The sequence below is a fragment of the Protomyctophum parallelum genome, assembly GCF_964188405.1.
Source record: "Protomyctophum parallelum genome assembly, chromosome: 2".
NCBI classification, from domain to species: domain Eukaryota; kingdom Metazoa; phylum Chordata; class Actinopteri; order Myctophiformes; family Myctophidae; genus Protomyctophum; species Protomyctophum parallelum.
The window spans coordinates 7,287,252-7,304,429 of NC_139699.1; the positions used below are offsets into that span (position 1 = coordinate 7,287,252).

The following is a 17,178-nucleotide window of genomic DNA, read 5'->3' on the forward strand; positions in this document are numbered from 1 at the left end:
ATCTGTGGAAAACTACATCTTTTTATATATTTAATAAATACCCTTTATTTAGCGGTTTATTTATTTAAAATTTTCTCTCTCACAGAAAGGTTTTATGGTCATGATTCACCAGGACCCACACATTATATCTACTGCTCTGCGTTTGGTATTGCTGCACGATAATGCTAGCTGCCACCAAAGTGTGAAGTCGACGTCCTCTTAAAGGCCCATGAATGATCACGAGCAGATGTCATGTGTGGTCTATTGGCAGCGGCCCTCCCTTACTCCTCTTCTCCTCTTCTCCGTCCCCGATCTCTCTATGTGTTGTTTCTAAAGAGTCCTCGCAGGAATACGCTGCACTGTTCTGCGGATGTGGGCAGTACAGTTAACCTCTATCTACACTGCTCACATCAGGAATACGCTGCACTGTTATGCGGATGTGGGCAGTACAGTTAACCTCTATCTACACTGCTCACATCTGGGCAGTACAGTTAACTACTATCTACACTGCTCACAGGAATACGCTGCACTGTTATGCGGATCTGGGCAGTACAGTTAACTACTATCTACACTGCTCACATCAGGAATACGCTGCACTGTTATGCGGATGTGGGCAGTACAGTTAACTACTATCTACACTGCTCACATCAGGAATACGCTGCACTGTTCTGCGGATGTGGGCAGTACAGTTAACTACTATCTACACTGCTCACATCTGCAACACTGTCTTTCCTCAGTGACTTGTTGAGCCCCTTGCTGTGACATCAGAGGAGACGCTAACAACAGGCAAACAGGAAGAGGACTATCAGACATGTACGGGTCAAACAGAGAAACACACACACACACACACACACACACACACACACACACACACACACACACACACACAGACAAATGTATGGCACGCACGCACACACACGCACACACACACACACACACACACACACACACACACACACACACACACAGCTTTAACTTGGCTGGGTCCCTGATTCTCACTCCAGTAGAGAAGAGAAGAGCTCATTAAAATGCACAAGGCAATCCCTCTTGGTTCTGGTCCTGTTGTGCTTCTCTCTCTCTCTCTCTCTCTCTCTCTCTCTCTCTCTCTCTCTCTCTCTCTCTCTCTCTCTCTCTATCCAGTCTCCTTGTATCCACTTAACAGTAAATTGTCCATTTCCAGGTGCCAACCTTGACTTATGTATGTTTTGAACCATTGTGTGTGTGTGTGTGTGTGTGTGTGTGTGTGTGCGTGTGTGCGTGTGCGTGCGTGTGCGTGCGTTGGGGGGTGGGGGGGGGATGGTGATGGTGGCTCTGCTGTAATGAATGGTTGCCGGGTAGAACAGGAGGCGAGAGGGAGGAATTTGTTAATTATGAATGGAGCGCTTCTCTCTGGACTTCACCAGCACGCTCTGTGTGTACATGTTATAGACCGTGTGTGTGTGTTTTTGCGTGCGTGCGTGCATGCGACGTGCGTGCGTGCGTGTGTTTGCCTGTGCAGTGTACACACTCATACATGCTTACATTTTAATCAGTATGGGGCTATGGACTCCAGAACCAACACTGGTCTAGCTGGTCTGGGTTCTTAAGTTGAAGAGGTTCCAAATGGACCCTTACGGGCCTGTAACTGTTTATGGGTCTGCCCTACTGTCTATAGCTCCAGGTGATGTCCTGGCTGTTACTCCTACTGTACTTACTGCCCCCTACTGGACACCTGATATGACCTCGCTGTCCTCTCCCTCTAATCAACCTCTGCTTATCTAATGCCTGAAAGGGCTTACGGTAAAGGGACATAATTGCCTTCTTTGTAGATTATTTCACAGATGGACTGCAGCAGCAGCTATCAGTGTTGCAGTGCTGAATTTGACAGCAAATCTTGATTCTGTTCTGTTACAGATAATGATGATGATGATGATTATTTTTTCATCATTATTTATATTATATTCCTGGATTTTGTGAAACCCAAAAAAATTGTTTGGGATTTCAAGCCTTCATGCTTTCTTGACGGTGGAGCTTGCGCTGGTTGTAAGCCAGCCAAAGCTTTCATGATAAACACATTTTTTTTCTTTCAATAACAAACAATAACAATCCCATCTGGCTGCTATTTAATCGGTAATCCCAGCATGCACATTCAAGTGTTGACGGTGGTTAGGCTACACGCTAGGCAGCACACATGTATGTACAGTACGCCCACCTGCACTGTAAATCCATTGATGTATGTACGTAATATGTACGTGTATGTACTAGGTTATGAGGCCAGTGACACGGAACTTTGTTCTTTTAGTTTTAGTCATCATCTTTTGAATACATTTTCATTTAGTTCTTTAGCCATCTGAATTAATGTTTTAGTTTAGTGTAGTTGTAATCGACTAAACATCATGTGATCTATTCATTTCCTCAAAAGTAACCCTTTTGGACATGGGCAGGGTTTTTGTTGGACAGTCGGTGCTTCTGCGTGAGCACCTTGTTTGGAAGAGAGAATTAAGCGTCTCCTCTCTTTAAACACCGGGGGTCAAGGTTTTCCACATAGACCTCCGCTGCTTAAAATAGACACATGTTTATAGTCGCAGGTTAGCCTCGAACCGACCCAGGTCTCTCTCTATGTTCTTTGTTATCCCATATACATGTCTCACTTTATCATTGTGCCAACTACGCACGCACGCATTGACATACTGTACTGTAAGCTGACACAGCACATGTCTTTATTTGGATGGCATGTCCACTGAGCTTCTGGTGTAAATATTGACCTAATGTAAAGAGACGTGTGGGTGTGTATAATAGTACTTCATCTGTCTCAAGCGTTAGTTAAGCACATCTTACCAGTGCTTTTATGGAGGACAAACTTTGTTTTTCGTACCATAAATAAAAATACAGTGTTACAGTGTTTTGGTAACCCTCAGAATGTGTGTGTGTGTGTGTGTGTGTGTGTGTGTGTGTGTGTGTGTGTGTGTGTGTGTGTGTGTGTGTGTGTGTGTGTGTGTGTGTGTGTGTGTGTGTGTGTGTGTGTGTGTGTGTGTGTGTGTGTGTGTGTGTGTGTGTGTGTGTGTGTGTGTGTGTGTGTGTGTGTGTGTGTGTGGAGAGAGAGAGAGAGAGAGAGAGTTTTTAATCATGTGAACATTTGTGTTGTTTTGTTGTGTCTAGGAGCAACCAGGGACATCGGTTCAGCTCTGACCAGGATGTGTATGAGACATCGCAGCATTGAGGCCAAGCTACGCCACTTCACCAAGTAAGACACCTCCACCACCTCCCAGTCTCCACCGGCTTTCTCTCCCAGCAGGGGCGTCATTTCGGGCATCGGGATGGCAATTGCTATTTGCAACCCCCTAGTCTTCACGTTTAACCTCAAATTCAGTTATTTTATGCATAATATTGTCCCCGACTCTGTATTGTGGGGGTCTAGAAAGGTTGAGAACACTGATCTACTCAATCCTCCATTTCTGCCCTTCAATCCTTTTGGTCTTACCTGCCTCCTTACTACCTTCCTTCCTTTCCTTCCTCCTCCTTCTACTTTTCCTTTCCTATCCTCCGTCAATTGTTCGGTCTGGCTGTTTGCTTAAAAACAGTCCGCAAGACTTCATTGCTCAGAACCATTTCTCAGAAAGCATCGAATGAGAAAACCTCAAGTCTGTGTTTTCCATGTAAATCTAACCTTTTGTTTGGGTCTGGTCTATTGGTGAGAAGAACATTCGGTGCAGGTTTTTTTTTGTTTCTTTTTTTGGCATTGTGTTCAGAGTGTGTTGGAGCATAGTGCTCGTTCTGTGAGCTAAACAGTACTCTTTTTCACTTAAGTAAAAGTATCAATACTGCAATAAATACTGTAAAAGTCCAAAATTCTAAATGTACTTGAGTACATTTAATGTACAAAGATATTGGCATCAAAATGTACTTACAGTACCAAAAGTAAAAGTACTTATTATGTAGAATGTCCCATTTTGAGTTTTTAAATGTATAAACATCGTTTGAAAATAGCAGATCTATAAGCTTGTAGATCGGCTACTTTCAAATGGACGAAATGTATAGGGCTGATGTGGTTAACTTATGTTATAAATCTACAAAGTAACTTATAAACTAAAGTTTTCAAATAATTGTAGTGGAGTAAAAGTACAATAAATGTAGTAGAAGTAAAAGTACTGGAAGTTGGAAATACTCAACTAAATACAAATACCTCTAAATTGTTGTACTTACTTACAGTACTTGAGTAGATGTACTTAGTGCAGTGTGCATACAGCCCACATAGAGGAAACCTCACAAAGGCTCTGTTTTCACCCATTGTTTTTGTTCCACGGCGCTCTAATGACTTTTCCATCGTGGTATAAGCTGTTACATCGATGATGTGATTGTAATGACGACCAAGATGATGATGATAATGATGATCTACGACCACGGTAATGATAGGGCTGTCTTTGAAGACCGGCTCAATCTAAAGCACTTTACATTTCCTCACTCTGGTATGAATTTCTGCACATGCATGTACGTGTGCGTGCGTGCGTGCGTGTGTGCGCGGTTGTGTGTGTGAAGTTCCAGATACTAAAATAGCGAAGTGGAACGGAACTCACAGAGTAATGTATATAATGGTGTCGTTCCAGAAATATAGCTGCTTTAATTCCTGTGAGGTCAGTAGGACAGGGAGTCTGTTCATCTCAGTAGGACACTCTGTCAGCGTAGAGGCTTTTTAGTGTGAAAGAAAGACATAATATAGGACAGGGTTTCCCAAAGCGGGTATCTTCCTAGCTCGCGTTATTAAAGAAGAAACATGCGACAATGGCCAAAACACAATTAAAAAATGTATTGGCAATCAAAAATTGGCGATCGAAAATCTGCAAAAGTGGCCGTTTTCAAGATGTTTTCGCCATTATCTCAGTTCAAAGCTTGTTGGATGTGTGACTTTAAGGACATTAATCACTACTGCTAGCTGTTAGCATAAACCCCAGTTCCAGTGCCAGCATACACATTCACTTTAAAAGACGCAGTTTGCAAAGCATTATGGGAATTGTAGTCCAGGAAGGAAGTGAGCCCAGTGTCCATGAAATCCCATGGATCCCATGAAATACTAAAATATCTAAAACACATATTACCCACGTAAAAACCCCAGGAAAGTGTTTCTTGTCTCCCAAACATCATTAAAATAAGATCTGGTTGCAAAAGGGGTGAAGTGGCCCTTTAAGTGCAGAGTGACACCTTTTTAGGCTTTTCAGGCCTAAAAGTATGTTGTTCAGAACGGGGCGAGCCTTGGGCTCTAAAATGACACAGATGCTTTCCCGGTTTTAATGGGAGGACCGGCCGACCGGTCGGTGGACCAGTTTGAACTGGTCAATGCAGGGTTGCATTGTTGTGTTTTAGTCATCCCTGCGAGTGCGACACTTGCACCACAACGTTTTGGCACAGCCACTTTACACTTCTAGTTAAGACTAAATAGCCGGCCCAGGCCGTAGCGTAACGGTCTGGGCACCGGACTGGTAATCCAGTCGCAGTGTGCCGCGGGTTCGACTCCCGGACCCGACACGGCCTTTACTGCATGTCATCCCCCATCTCTCTCCCGTTTCCTGTCAGCCTACTGTCTGTCCCTTCAAAAATTAATAAAAGGCGTAAGCCGCAAAAAAATATCTTAAAAAAAAAAAAAAAAGACTAAATAGCCATAAAAACAACGGGTGCATTTCATGATGTGAGGATCTTTTTTGTCACACCTCAGAAGGCTAGTGACCTTCATCAGGACAGACACTTGTCTGTCCTGATGAAGGTCTAATCGACCGAAACGTCGACCCAATAAAGAGCAACATTTTGGCAAGTGTCTGACAGTGTGCGGGACCCTTTCTTTGTTTTTCAAAGATACCCTTTTTAATGATGTGAGGATCTGACACGTTTTATGTGTCAAGGTTGGTTGGTTGGTTACTGCACATTAGTAGGCTACTCTGTATAACGGTAAAGGTGTTACAAAGGGATACATTAACACAACCAATCCCACTTATCCCAGCCCTCTAGGGGAAATTATGGCGCCAGTGTCAGACAAATGTGTGAAAAAACTAAGAAAAAGGGCCCCTGAGTCCTGACTAACCAGGAAGTGTAGCCCCCCACAAGCTGTTAATAATAATAATAATGCATTTTATTTATATTGCACTTTTCATTCACAAGGAATTCCAGAGAATGGTTAAAAACATATAATCTATCATAAAAGGTTAAAAACAGTGTTAACAAAAACAGTGCAAAACATTGCAAAGCGATAGTTCAACACAATTTTTTTTTTTTAGAGCCTTGGGCTCTGTTGTTGCTCATGGAGGAGCAGCATCGCCTGGCGGTAGCATCATCATTAGCTTAATTGTTGTCAGGTTTTAAGTTCCTAAACATCCCTGAAAAAGGACAAATAAGCGTGCTTGGCCGCGTGCACGTCGGATCCGTAGGCTGTCTAATATGTGAGAAAAAACTAAACTAAACAAAAACAATTAAGAAAGACAAGTTCCCTCATTCTGGCATAAGCGGTTTGTGGAGAGAAAAACGAGGTCCCGCGTTCATGGCAAAATGTATTAATAGCGGATTTTACTGTCTCTTTCCTGCATGCACACATTATCTCTCTCTCTCTCTCTCTCTCTCTCTCTCTCTCTCTGTCAATTTCAAGTCAATTAACATTTAGCTGTAATTGGCATGACAAGCATTCTTACATTGCCAACGCATTACATACAGTATGATACAAACTAATCTCTCTCTGTCCTCTCAGTGCCCTGATGGAGAGTCTCATCACTCCACTCCAGGACAGGATTGAGGACTGGAAGAAAACGGCTAACCAGCTGGACAAGGATCACGCCAAAGGTTAACTCTCACACACACACACACACACACACACGCACAAGCACGCACGCACACACACACACACACACACACACACACACACACACACACACACACACACACACACACACACACACACACACACACTCAATTGATTGATTGATTGATTGAACAGTTTTCAGAAAAAAAGCACAGAAAAGTAGAGTTCAATACAAGGTCTGCTAAGAGGAATTATAACCCAAGAAAGCACTATGGCTTGTTAGTTGTTTCCATTGGGGTCGTTCATAATCAATTCATCTGAACATTTAATGATACAGTACCATGCAAAAACATCATATAAACGGTTAGAAATCAAAATAAATAATATGTACTGTATAGTAAAGGGCAGTCACCCGTAAGTGCTCTTTGAGAGAGGGTTTGAAGTATTCACATTCCTTTACGACTGTTGGTAGGGCGTTCTACATTTTTGTGGCATATATGAGCGAAATTAATTTCACCCCATGTTTGAGCCAAATCTAGGTTGAACGTGATTTGTGGAACTCTCTCGGGTGTTGATTGTGGACGGCGTCGACTTTTAGGAAGTAGTTTGACAGGCACATGGTGTCTTTGTGGTGTAGCGTATCTTGTAGACCAGGCCCATTGCAAGTTGCTGTACTCTGTCTGTCGTCTACCCTAAGCCACCCCAACCTATCAAAATGAGCAGGGGTGAGGTGTGTTGTAGGAGTAAGGCCAAGCAGTAACCTGATCAGTTTGTTTTGGGATGTCTGGAGCTAATGCTTTTAGATCATCCAACTGTCATTATAGGCCAGTCAATCTAAGCTAAAAAATTATTGGGCTAATTTAGGCCATATAGCGGCTATGGCCATTTTCAAATTGACTGGACTATTATGTCAACGTATGTCTATTAGCAGTCATAGCACTTGTTTGGGTCATATTTATAATGACCCCTATTCATAATATTTATATTTAATGACATGACCCAAATTACCGGAAAGTTATCTGTCCACTGTCTGGCATGACATTCTGTAATGTTTGTCATATTTTCAGCACTGATGGTTATTTCAGTGCAGGTACACATGGATGTTTATTTCCTTGACCAGTGGCACACTGACAGTAATGGGAACACTATACTGACACTGACACTACCCAAACTGACCCATTATGTGCCCAGCAGCCAAATCAACATGGTGCTTCACTAAGCAAGCTTCACTCCTAGCAATACGTAGACGCCATTCATATGATCTGCAATTGATGTGCTAAGTATGTAAGCCTTGCCGAGCCATGATGAGCCTAAATCTCCTGTTTTTGTAGCGTGAGGCAGCTTGATGTACAAGTACACCCCCTGGACATGATGTACAAGTACACACCCTGGACATGACGCTAGTATGTCACAGGGACTTCGTTCCAACCCTTGTCAAGCACTGGGGTCATATTTTTCAGGGTCTTTGGTATGACTCGGCCGGGGGTCGAACCCCGACCTCCCAGTTTTAGGGCGGACAGCGGACACTCTGACCACAAGGCCCATGCAGCTGCTATTGATGTTCTCAGCATGACCTTAAATCAAGGTTAACATCACTGTGAGTGTCGGTTCACTGGTGCCACTGATGTTTAGTGATGTCACCTATCACTGAAATCTCTGCCCGGTCCTCCGTGGGTTCAGCAGCAGGGCCACAGCGAGTGTTCTCAAGGAAATCGATGTGGGAACTACTGGGAAGCATTGAGTGCATGATGTAACTCTATAGCCAAATATCAATACGTTGAATGTGAGCGTTTCAGTTCCTGTTACTGAAGTCAGCCCCGTCTCCATCTCTCTGCTCTCCAGAGTACAAGAGGTCACGCCATGAGATCAAGAAGAAATCATCTGACACCGTGAAATTACAGAAGAAAGCACGCAAAGGTACACCTCCCCCCTCTCTCTCTCTCTCTCTCTCTCTTTCTGTCCCTCTCTCTCTCTCTAATTTCTACCTATAGACAGATACGTAACTGCGTGAACCTACTGTCACGCACTTATCTGTCTGGCCAACCAGGTCAGCATTTCTAGAAAGGTCAAGTTTAAAGATCAAAGCGTTTGGCCACATGACCATGTTGTAGCGCTATCATGTCCATGTCCATGCTGTTCATGCTGTTGATCAATGTGTACAGTCAGAGTGTGTGTGTGTGTGTGTGTGTGTGTGTGTGTGTGTGTGTGTGTGTGTGTAGCTACTGTAAGCATTGTGCAACCAGTGAAACAGATCAATATATGCATGGTTGTTGGAGAGGATCCTGGTTTCACATCATCCCAACCAGTGGTGGATAACTGTACTCAAATGTTTTTCTTATGTAGAAGTATCAATTCTGTAATGTAAATCAATTCTGTAATGTAAATCAATTCTGTAATGTAAATCAATTCTGTAATGTAACCGTCCGGTATTAAGACTTGAGTAAGAGTACAAAAGTATTGGTATCAAATGTACCTAAAGTACCAAAAGTAGAAAGTACTTATTATGTAGAATGTCCCATTTCAAGTTTTCAAATGTATAAAAACCTTTGAAAATAGCACATCTACAAGCTCACAATGTGACGCATCGCAACACATTGTCTGTTTTCAAATGGCCGAAATGTATATGGCTGAAGAGGTTAACTTCAGCCTTCATAGGCCTATATGTAGGCCTATGTTTTCTTGTAATAATAATCCAAATCTACAAACTAACTAGTAACTAAAGTTTTCAAATAAATGTAGTGGAGTAAATGTGCAATATTTGGATCCAACTCAAGATGTAGTGGAGTAGAAGTAATTGCGAACGCAGTGAGCCACTTACTATGACAGCAAGGGCTGAATGTCTGTGTGTGTGTGTCTGTGTGTGTGTGTGTCTGTCCCACTGTTACACCACCCGCCCGCCACCAGAGGGCGCAGCTGTAGCACACACACACACAGGGCGCAGCTGTAGCACACACACACACACACACACACACACACGCACACGCGCACACACACACACACACACACACACACACACACACACACGCACACACAACCACACACACACAAGCTGCGTTCGCTTCACGCGTTTGCGGGTCTTACTTGTAGTATTGGCCGGGAATTGCAAATACTCAAGTAAAGTACAATACAAATACCTCAACATTTTACTTAAGTACAGTACTTTCCACCACTGATTGCACGAAACAATACGCACAGTATTTGGCAGTCTGGCAGACATTCAGTAAAACATGCACTAAATTGCACAACATACACTCAAACTATTTAAAGCTCAGTCAAAGTATGTGATGTAGAATCCTATCGCCATCTGGTGGCGACAACCGGTACAGCAAGTCTTCCCCCATTCGTTGTCAGACACTTCACCCTGTGATGTAGCAACTAGCAACCAATAATTAGTGGCGCTTCCTTTTGAAGCTGTTTCCACCCAGTTGCTGGGCAGATGTATCAATTTTGGGGTCTTGTGGATAGGGTTCTGAACACACTTATTTGTTGCAGTTGTTTTAGAATGCCTTTTATTATCACGTATGCTGCCAAATGTTTACACTTTCATATACGGTACAAGAAATCCTGAATGTTAACCTGTTGTGCTCTGAATGTACTGGTTTGCCCATTCTATTATTATAGTTTTATACAGCATGGAATTGTGGACAAAATCTTATCCAACGACAACAAAATAAGTCTTTGGTCTGAAATAAATCTCATCCAAAGGTGGTGCGTGGCTCAAATGACGAATACAATAATGGACCTTGATATGGAAAGGGTTGAAAACCACTGATTTACGTATATAATCATAGGTTTAAACAGGAGTTATTCTGTTCTCATTTGAGTGCAGCCCTAAGGTCAGAGACTTACATTAATGACTCACAGACTAGTGTCACTGTGTGTATGTACAGTATACAGGTGGCTGACTGTCACAGGGATATGTATTGCTGGTTTCGGTTCTTGGTTGCAATGTTATTTTGCGCTAACAGTCTGCACTGTGGCTGTCTTGTGATGGCTTTCTTATACTAACCTGAACAGTTTTGCTATTCCTGCTCTCTCTCTCTCTGTCTGTCTCTCTCTCTCTCTCTCTCTCTCTCTCTCTCTCTCTGTATCTGTCTCTATACATCCCTTTCCCTATAACGTTTTTCCCTTTTTTTTCTCCTTTTGGTATCCCTGTTTCTCAATTCATCGGTTCCCTTCTCCCTCTACTTTATCTCTGTCTCACCTCCTCCTCTTGGGTGCTTGCTCTCTCTCTCTCTCTCTCTCTCTCTCTCTCTCTCTCTCTCTCTCTCTCTCTCTCCCTGCCCTGCCCTCTGTGTCTGTTATCTCTGTCTCCTGCTATAGAGATCCAGGGTAAGTATCAGCTTATTGCGCCTTGTCCCAACCCCGCACTCGGCCACCTTTATCTCTTTCTCTCTTTCTTTCTTTCTTACTTTTGACATCACTGCTGTTTGAATGTTTGACCATTCGAGTCTTCTTCCCATAGAATTCCCTAAGCGATAGTTGTATCACTGTATTCTGTATGTTCTTGATCATTGAACTTTGGATTGGTGATCGCACAAACAACAACAAACTTAATAAATTCACAAAGCTCACATTGCTGAAACAGTGCATGTGTCATGTACTAAAACAGATCAAATTCAAATACAGTCACAAATACGGTGTCTTTTGACACGCAGTATTTGTGTGCACAATACAGCACAACCGTTTTCACTCCGTCTCTCAGTATGTCATCAGAGTAGTGTCAACTCCCACATGTTGTTTATCTCTCCGAGTTAGCAAACCTACAGCCTGGACAATGCATGATGTTGTAAACATCTCAGACTAATTGTCTCGTGTTCCGTGACTCCTGCATGACTCCTAGAAAACCGTAGCTGCTATGGATGCAGACAAGGCTCTTTCCACTCGCACGCCAACCTCGTACTCCCTCCCCCTCCGACTTCCTTTCTCTCGCACTTTCTCCTGCTGTTTTCCTCCCTTGTTCGTTTCGTTGCAGACATCTGTTGGTGCCTGTTGTTACATGCATGCCGTAACACTGCAAATAGCTTCACAATGCTTTTGTTGTATTTTCAGGACTTTCTAACTAATCGGTGTAGATTGAATTCAGACTCCGTTCACACACGTATATCATGCATCTTCGTCTGTCTCACATAGTTACCAGTTTCATGTACGGTGTGATCAAGTGTTTGGACGGCAGAACTTTAGTTTTATGTTTTGGCGCCATTCATTTGAATGTGAAACAACATACTGTAGCTATACCAAAGCTGCATATACGGTAACTGTTTATGTGGCAGTGTTTTCATTTGAGAACACCGTCGCATGCAAAGCTACCGCACCAAAATGTCAAAGTAAAGTATCATTGTCCAAATACTTTACCAGAGGGTGTGGTGTTTTGTTCATTCTCCTTCTCATGGTGTAAAGCAATGGTTTAAATTAAGTGATGGGTTATGGGTAAACTGTGGCACCAACCATGTTGATTTCGGCTCTTTATCTCTTTCTTCCCCTCTTAATTTTGTGACTCTGCCATAATTCGGGATTTCCATGGGACCCCTCTCTCTCTCTCACACGCACACACTCACACACACACACACAGGGCGAGTGGACCTGCAGCCCCAGGTGGACAGCGCCATGCAGGACGTGACAGACATGTGTCTGCTGATGGAGGAGACGGAGAAGCAGGCGGTCCGCCGGGCCCTGGTGGAGGAGAGGGGGCGCTTCTGCACCTTCATCGGCTTCCTCCAGCCTGTAGTGGTGAGATGGATGGATGGATGGGTGGTGGTGGTGGTGGAGGAGGAGGAGGAGGAGGAGGCTTCCTCCAGCCTGTAGTGGTGAGATGGATAGATGGATGGGTGGTGGTGGTGGAGGAGGAGGAGGAGGCTTCCTCCAGCCTTTAGTGGTGAGATGGATGGATGGGTGGTGGTGGTGGTGGTGGAGGAGGAGGCTTCCTCCAGCCTGTAGTGGTGAGATGGATGGATGGATGGGTGGTGGTGGTGGTGGAGGAGGAGGAGGCTTCCTCCAGCCTGTAGTGGTGAGATGGATGGATGGATGGGTGGTGGTGGTGGTGGAGGAGGAGGAGGCTTCCTCCAGCCTGTAGTGGTGAGATGGGTGGATGGGTGGTGGTGGGTGGAGGAGGAGGCTTCCTCCAGCCTGTAGTGGTGAGATGGATGGATGGATGGGTGGTGGTGGTGGTGGAGGAGGAGGAGGAGGAGGCTTCCTCCAGCCTGTAGTGGTGAGATGGATGGATGGATGGGTGGTGGAGGAGGAGGAGGATTTCTTTCATTTGTCTTTGTTTTATTCGTGAAATTACTGGAAAAAAAAGGTGATTGAATTTGTTTTTAACCCATTCTGGGTGGGAACCCCTTTTGGTGTTTTAAGGCATTATGTTACACTTTAGCTATTGAAAAAATAGCAGATCTACAAGCTCATAGCGCGGCACAGAGTGCAGTGCTACGCACTTGTGGGTGAACCTCTCGTTCATGTTATTCTGTCAGAACGGAGAGATTGCGATGTTGGGGGAGATCACCCACCTCCAGGCCATTATTGATGACCTCACTGTGCTGACCACCGATCCTCACAAACTGCCTCCCGCCAGCGAACAGGTAATGCACACACATGCATGCACACAAACGTACACATGCACGTGCGCAAACCTTTCGCAGAAGGGTGAAATCAGCCCTCAACGGCTTCTGCCAGAAATATGGTGAGGGGATGGGGAGCCGGTAAAGTAAAGTAAATGGTTAGTAATGTCCGACCTACCGTACATACGTTCACCCCGTTGCTTCGTGTGGTGCCACTCAACGTGACTACTGGGTTGGGCTGCTGGATGCAAAGGCCAGAATGTCAGAAACCGCTGAGGGCTCTTTCTTTCTCTCTCTCTCTCTCTCTCTCTCTCTCTCTCTCTCTCACTCTCTCAGGTGATTAAGGATCTGAAGGGTTCAGATTACACCTGGTCCTACCAGACTCCTCCCTCCTCACCAAGCAGTTCTGGCTCTCGCAAGAGCAGCATGTGCAGGTACACACACACACACACACACACACACACACACACACACACACACACACACACACACACACACACACGTTCAAAGGTTTTAATTAGCTACACATCAGACACAATGGTTTGTTTAATTTATTTTGTCTGAAAGAGGTGCCTCTTGTGACGTCTGTCAGTTGCCCGTTCTATCAGTCTTGCCATCTGTCTGTCTGTTGAATCCTGGTCCGTCCATTTGAACTGTTGTCCACATTTTGTCCTGGGTTGCAGTCTTCTCACTGTCAAACAATGTATACCTTCTAAAACCTAAGGTTTCTGAAATCCTTAGGTAGGTCCCGGATTGAAAACAATGCATACAGTAGGTTACAACAGGTATAAATGGGTTGTACAACGACCAGAGCCTTGAGTTTAGATTTGGTCCTTTGTTGAGATGAGAACTGTTGGGGAAAATGAATCATCCCATATAGAGAACTGTATTCCAAATGTATCCATTATCTTATATGTAACAGTCTGTAAAGTTTAACAGATAACATCACAAGCACACTATCCATCAACTCTTCTGTTCACGTGCACACGCACGCACGCACGCACGCACGCACGCACGCACGCACGCACACACACACACACACACGTGTGTGTGTGTGTGTCATTGTGTGAGTGTGCATATAGGGTTGTCACAAATATTACATAATTGTCTAATCACAATTATTTGAGATATATTCCCCTTTGAGATTATTGCTGATCTACCGGTACAAGCTTGTAGATACAGAAAGAAACAACAGGTGTGCTTCCTCTGGAAACTGCCCTTTGTTTAAGGCTTTGAAAATAACTTCCAACTAAATGGAAAAAGTGGCACTCCAAAATAAAAGATGCAAGTCTGGCTCAGATGCAATTTCTCATGTTTATTTGAGAACGCTGACACGTTTCGGCAGAACCTTCTTCAGAGCAGACTAAAAAGATTAGCTATTTCCGCTATTGTTTTTAGTATAAAATGTATACAAATACCAGTCATTTCTTGGTATATTTCAGTTATTTGTCATATCTGCCCCGTTCACTTTTTTATTATGAAGCCTACAAAAGCCATTCATTCATTCAAGTTCTAATTTCCAACACCAAATCGCAATCGTCAACTTAATTGTGTAATCGCGACAGCCCTATGTGCCTCTGTGTGAGAGTACACTTGCATGTACTGTACTTCAATAGCATTGACTGTACCCCTCTGGCCCTGGTACTGTACTGTAGGCAAAGCATGTTGGTTCACAGCCCTTTGCCTGCATCCTGTATGCTGTTATGACCTTTGACCCTCACATTCTCTCCACCTGTCTCCCCCCCACTTCTTCCCCTCTTCCCTCAACCCGCCTTTGACGCCGGCGGCCATCTTTCTCCCTACTATGCCCTCATGTGCTCATCTTCCATTCACCTCTGCCCTGTATTGCATTAATGTGTGTCTCTACTCTGTGGATTGGATCATCTTTATATGTTGTTTGTGTGCATTAATTTGGTCCGCCCTCTTTCTGTTTTTATTTTTTTATGTATTTCTTTTAATCTTGTGCTGGGGTTATTATTCTTTTCGTCTGCTTTGACCTCTTGATTAATTCATGTCACTGATGTCTGACTTCAATGCTTCATCGCACGACTGTTGTTTCTACTAAAACAATCATCAACACGGACACATTCTGTGAAATGCTCCCCCGCCATATGCAACCTCCAAACCCATCATCATGAATTACCCCCCACCACCACCACCACCACCACCACCACCCCCCACACACAACCACCACCACTCACACAATGCTCGATTCATCTCGTAAACCATCCTTCATCCGACCATGCACGGCTGTACTCCTCTCGATAACATTCTCTGACATCCGGTCGGTAAACACATCTGCACCCACCGCCATCAACATTATTGTAACCATTCGGTCACTTCTTCGACACTCGCTGTCTACATGCCGTCTGTCTCCCTTTAAAACCTTATTGGCACACCTCCCGCTCTGTGTTCCTCCCCCTCCTCCATTCCTCCTCCATTCCTCCATCAATACATCCATCTGTCCATCCCTCGCCTCTTTCCACTCGTGTCCCCATCATCGTGTGCCCCTCCCCCCCAAACCCCCACCCCCCCTGCAGCAGCTTAAACAGCGCCCACAGCAGCGCGTCCCGTTCGTCTGGGGGAGGAGGAGGAGGTGGTGGAGGTGGTGGAGGTGGTGGGGGCAGTGGAGGTGCCTCCCTGCCCCACTCCCCCACCACCTCCTCATCGTCCTCCACCTCCTCCTATCGCTACCGCAGCAGCCTGCCGTCGCACCACCAGCCGCTGCCTCCGGGGGGCGTGGCGGCCCACCGCCTCAGCAGCGTGTCCTCGCACGACTCGGGCTTCATCTCCCAGGACGCCAACGTCTACTCCAAGCCCCCGTCGCCCATGCCCTCCGACATCACCAGCCAGGTACGTAACGTACAGTAGCGTACGAAACGCTGCCAGTGTGTGTGTGTGTGTGTGTGTGTGTGTGTGTGTGTGTGTGTGTGTGTGTGTGTGTGTGTGTGTGTGTGTGTGTGTGTGTGTGTGTGTGTGTGTGTGTGTGTGTGTGTGTGTGTGTGTGTGTGTGTGTGTGTGTGTGTGTGTGTGTGTGAGAGAAGAGTGAAGGCACAGTGTGGTGGGGGGCCGCAGTTCCTGGTTGCCCACTAGGAACAATAAAGAAGGAATGTGCATGGGGGTGTGAGATATAGCCCCAAATGTACAGCACACCTAGCATGGTTAGTAACCTGGGGTGTAACGGTACAGCAACTGCACCGATGCATTGATTTTAATTTCAACAATTAACAAAGTATATCGATATGTGAATAACAACATATCGTATCGTTTGACTTCGTGTCGTTTTCGATTGTCAGTATTATATGGTAGAAATGCAACCTTTATACAGATCTGTCTGTGTCTCTTCTCATCTCTAGAAGTCAACCAGTTCAGCGTCTTCGGAGGCCTCGGAGACATGCCAGTCAGTCAGCGAATGCAGTTCCCCCACCACTGTAAGTACTGTACTGTACCCCTACAGTAAAATGCAGTTCCCCCACCACTGTAAGTACTGTTACTGTACCCCTACAGTAAAATGCAGTTCCCCCACCACTGTAAGTACTGTACTGTACTCCTACAGTAAAATGCAGTTCAAGTACTATGGCCCGGATCAGGAAAACGTACTGTTACGCTTACATTTTGAGCATCTGTAGCTCCAACGGTTTAGAAGATAGAGGCATGTTTTAAGTGGCGGTTATTTTTAAAAGAGCGTGGTCATTTTTGGGTATTTCGCCCCGGATAGAGAATTTTTCAGTTGTTCGCAGTGGTCATATTAGCCAAGAACAGTTGAGATATTCTCCAGGTACTGGAGTACTAGACAGTGGATAGGAAATTGTCTGTAAACTGCTTTGTCATTTTCCATAAACTTTTCTAAACAGATTTAATGTTGTAATATTACTGTCATATTGT

At 44.6% G+C, this 17,178-nt stretch overlaps 1 protein-coding gene across 5 annotated transcripts in view; it reads left to right on the forward strand.

The window, feature by feature from the left end:
* Positions 1-17,178, forward strand: part of mtss1lb (MTSS I-BAR domain containing 2b) — a 96,513-nt gene that overhangs the window by 66,891 nt on the left and 12,444 nt on the right. For 2 of the 5 annotated variants that reach the window (XM_083759876.1, XM_083759878.1), the window contains exons 4-11: positions 3,118-3,202; positions 6,686-6,777; positions 8,579-8,653; positions 12,309-12,466; positions 13,207-13,314; positions 13,630-13,727; positions 15,834-16,146; positions 16,650-16,724. In XM_083759876.1, coding sequence (XP_083616002.1) covers positions 3,118-3,202; positions 6,686-6,777; positions 8,579-8,653; positions 12,309-12,466; positions 13,207-13,314; positions 13,630-13,727; positions 15,834-16,146; positions 16,650-16,724 — 1,004 coding nt within the window. The remainder of the gene's footprint in view (positions 1-3,117; positions 3,203-6,685; positions 6,778-8,578; positions 8,654-12,308; positions 12,467-13,206; positions 13,315-13,629; positions 13,728-15,833; positions 16,147-16,649; positions 16,725-17,178) is intronic. The other 3 variants (XM_083759877.1, XM_083759879.1, XM_083759880.1) reach the window with 3 other exon arrangements.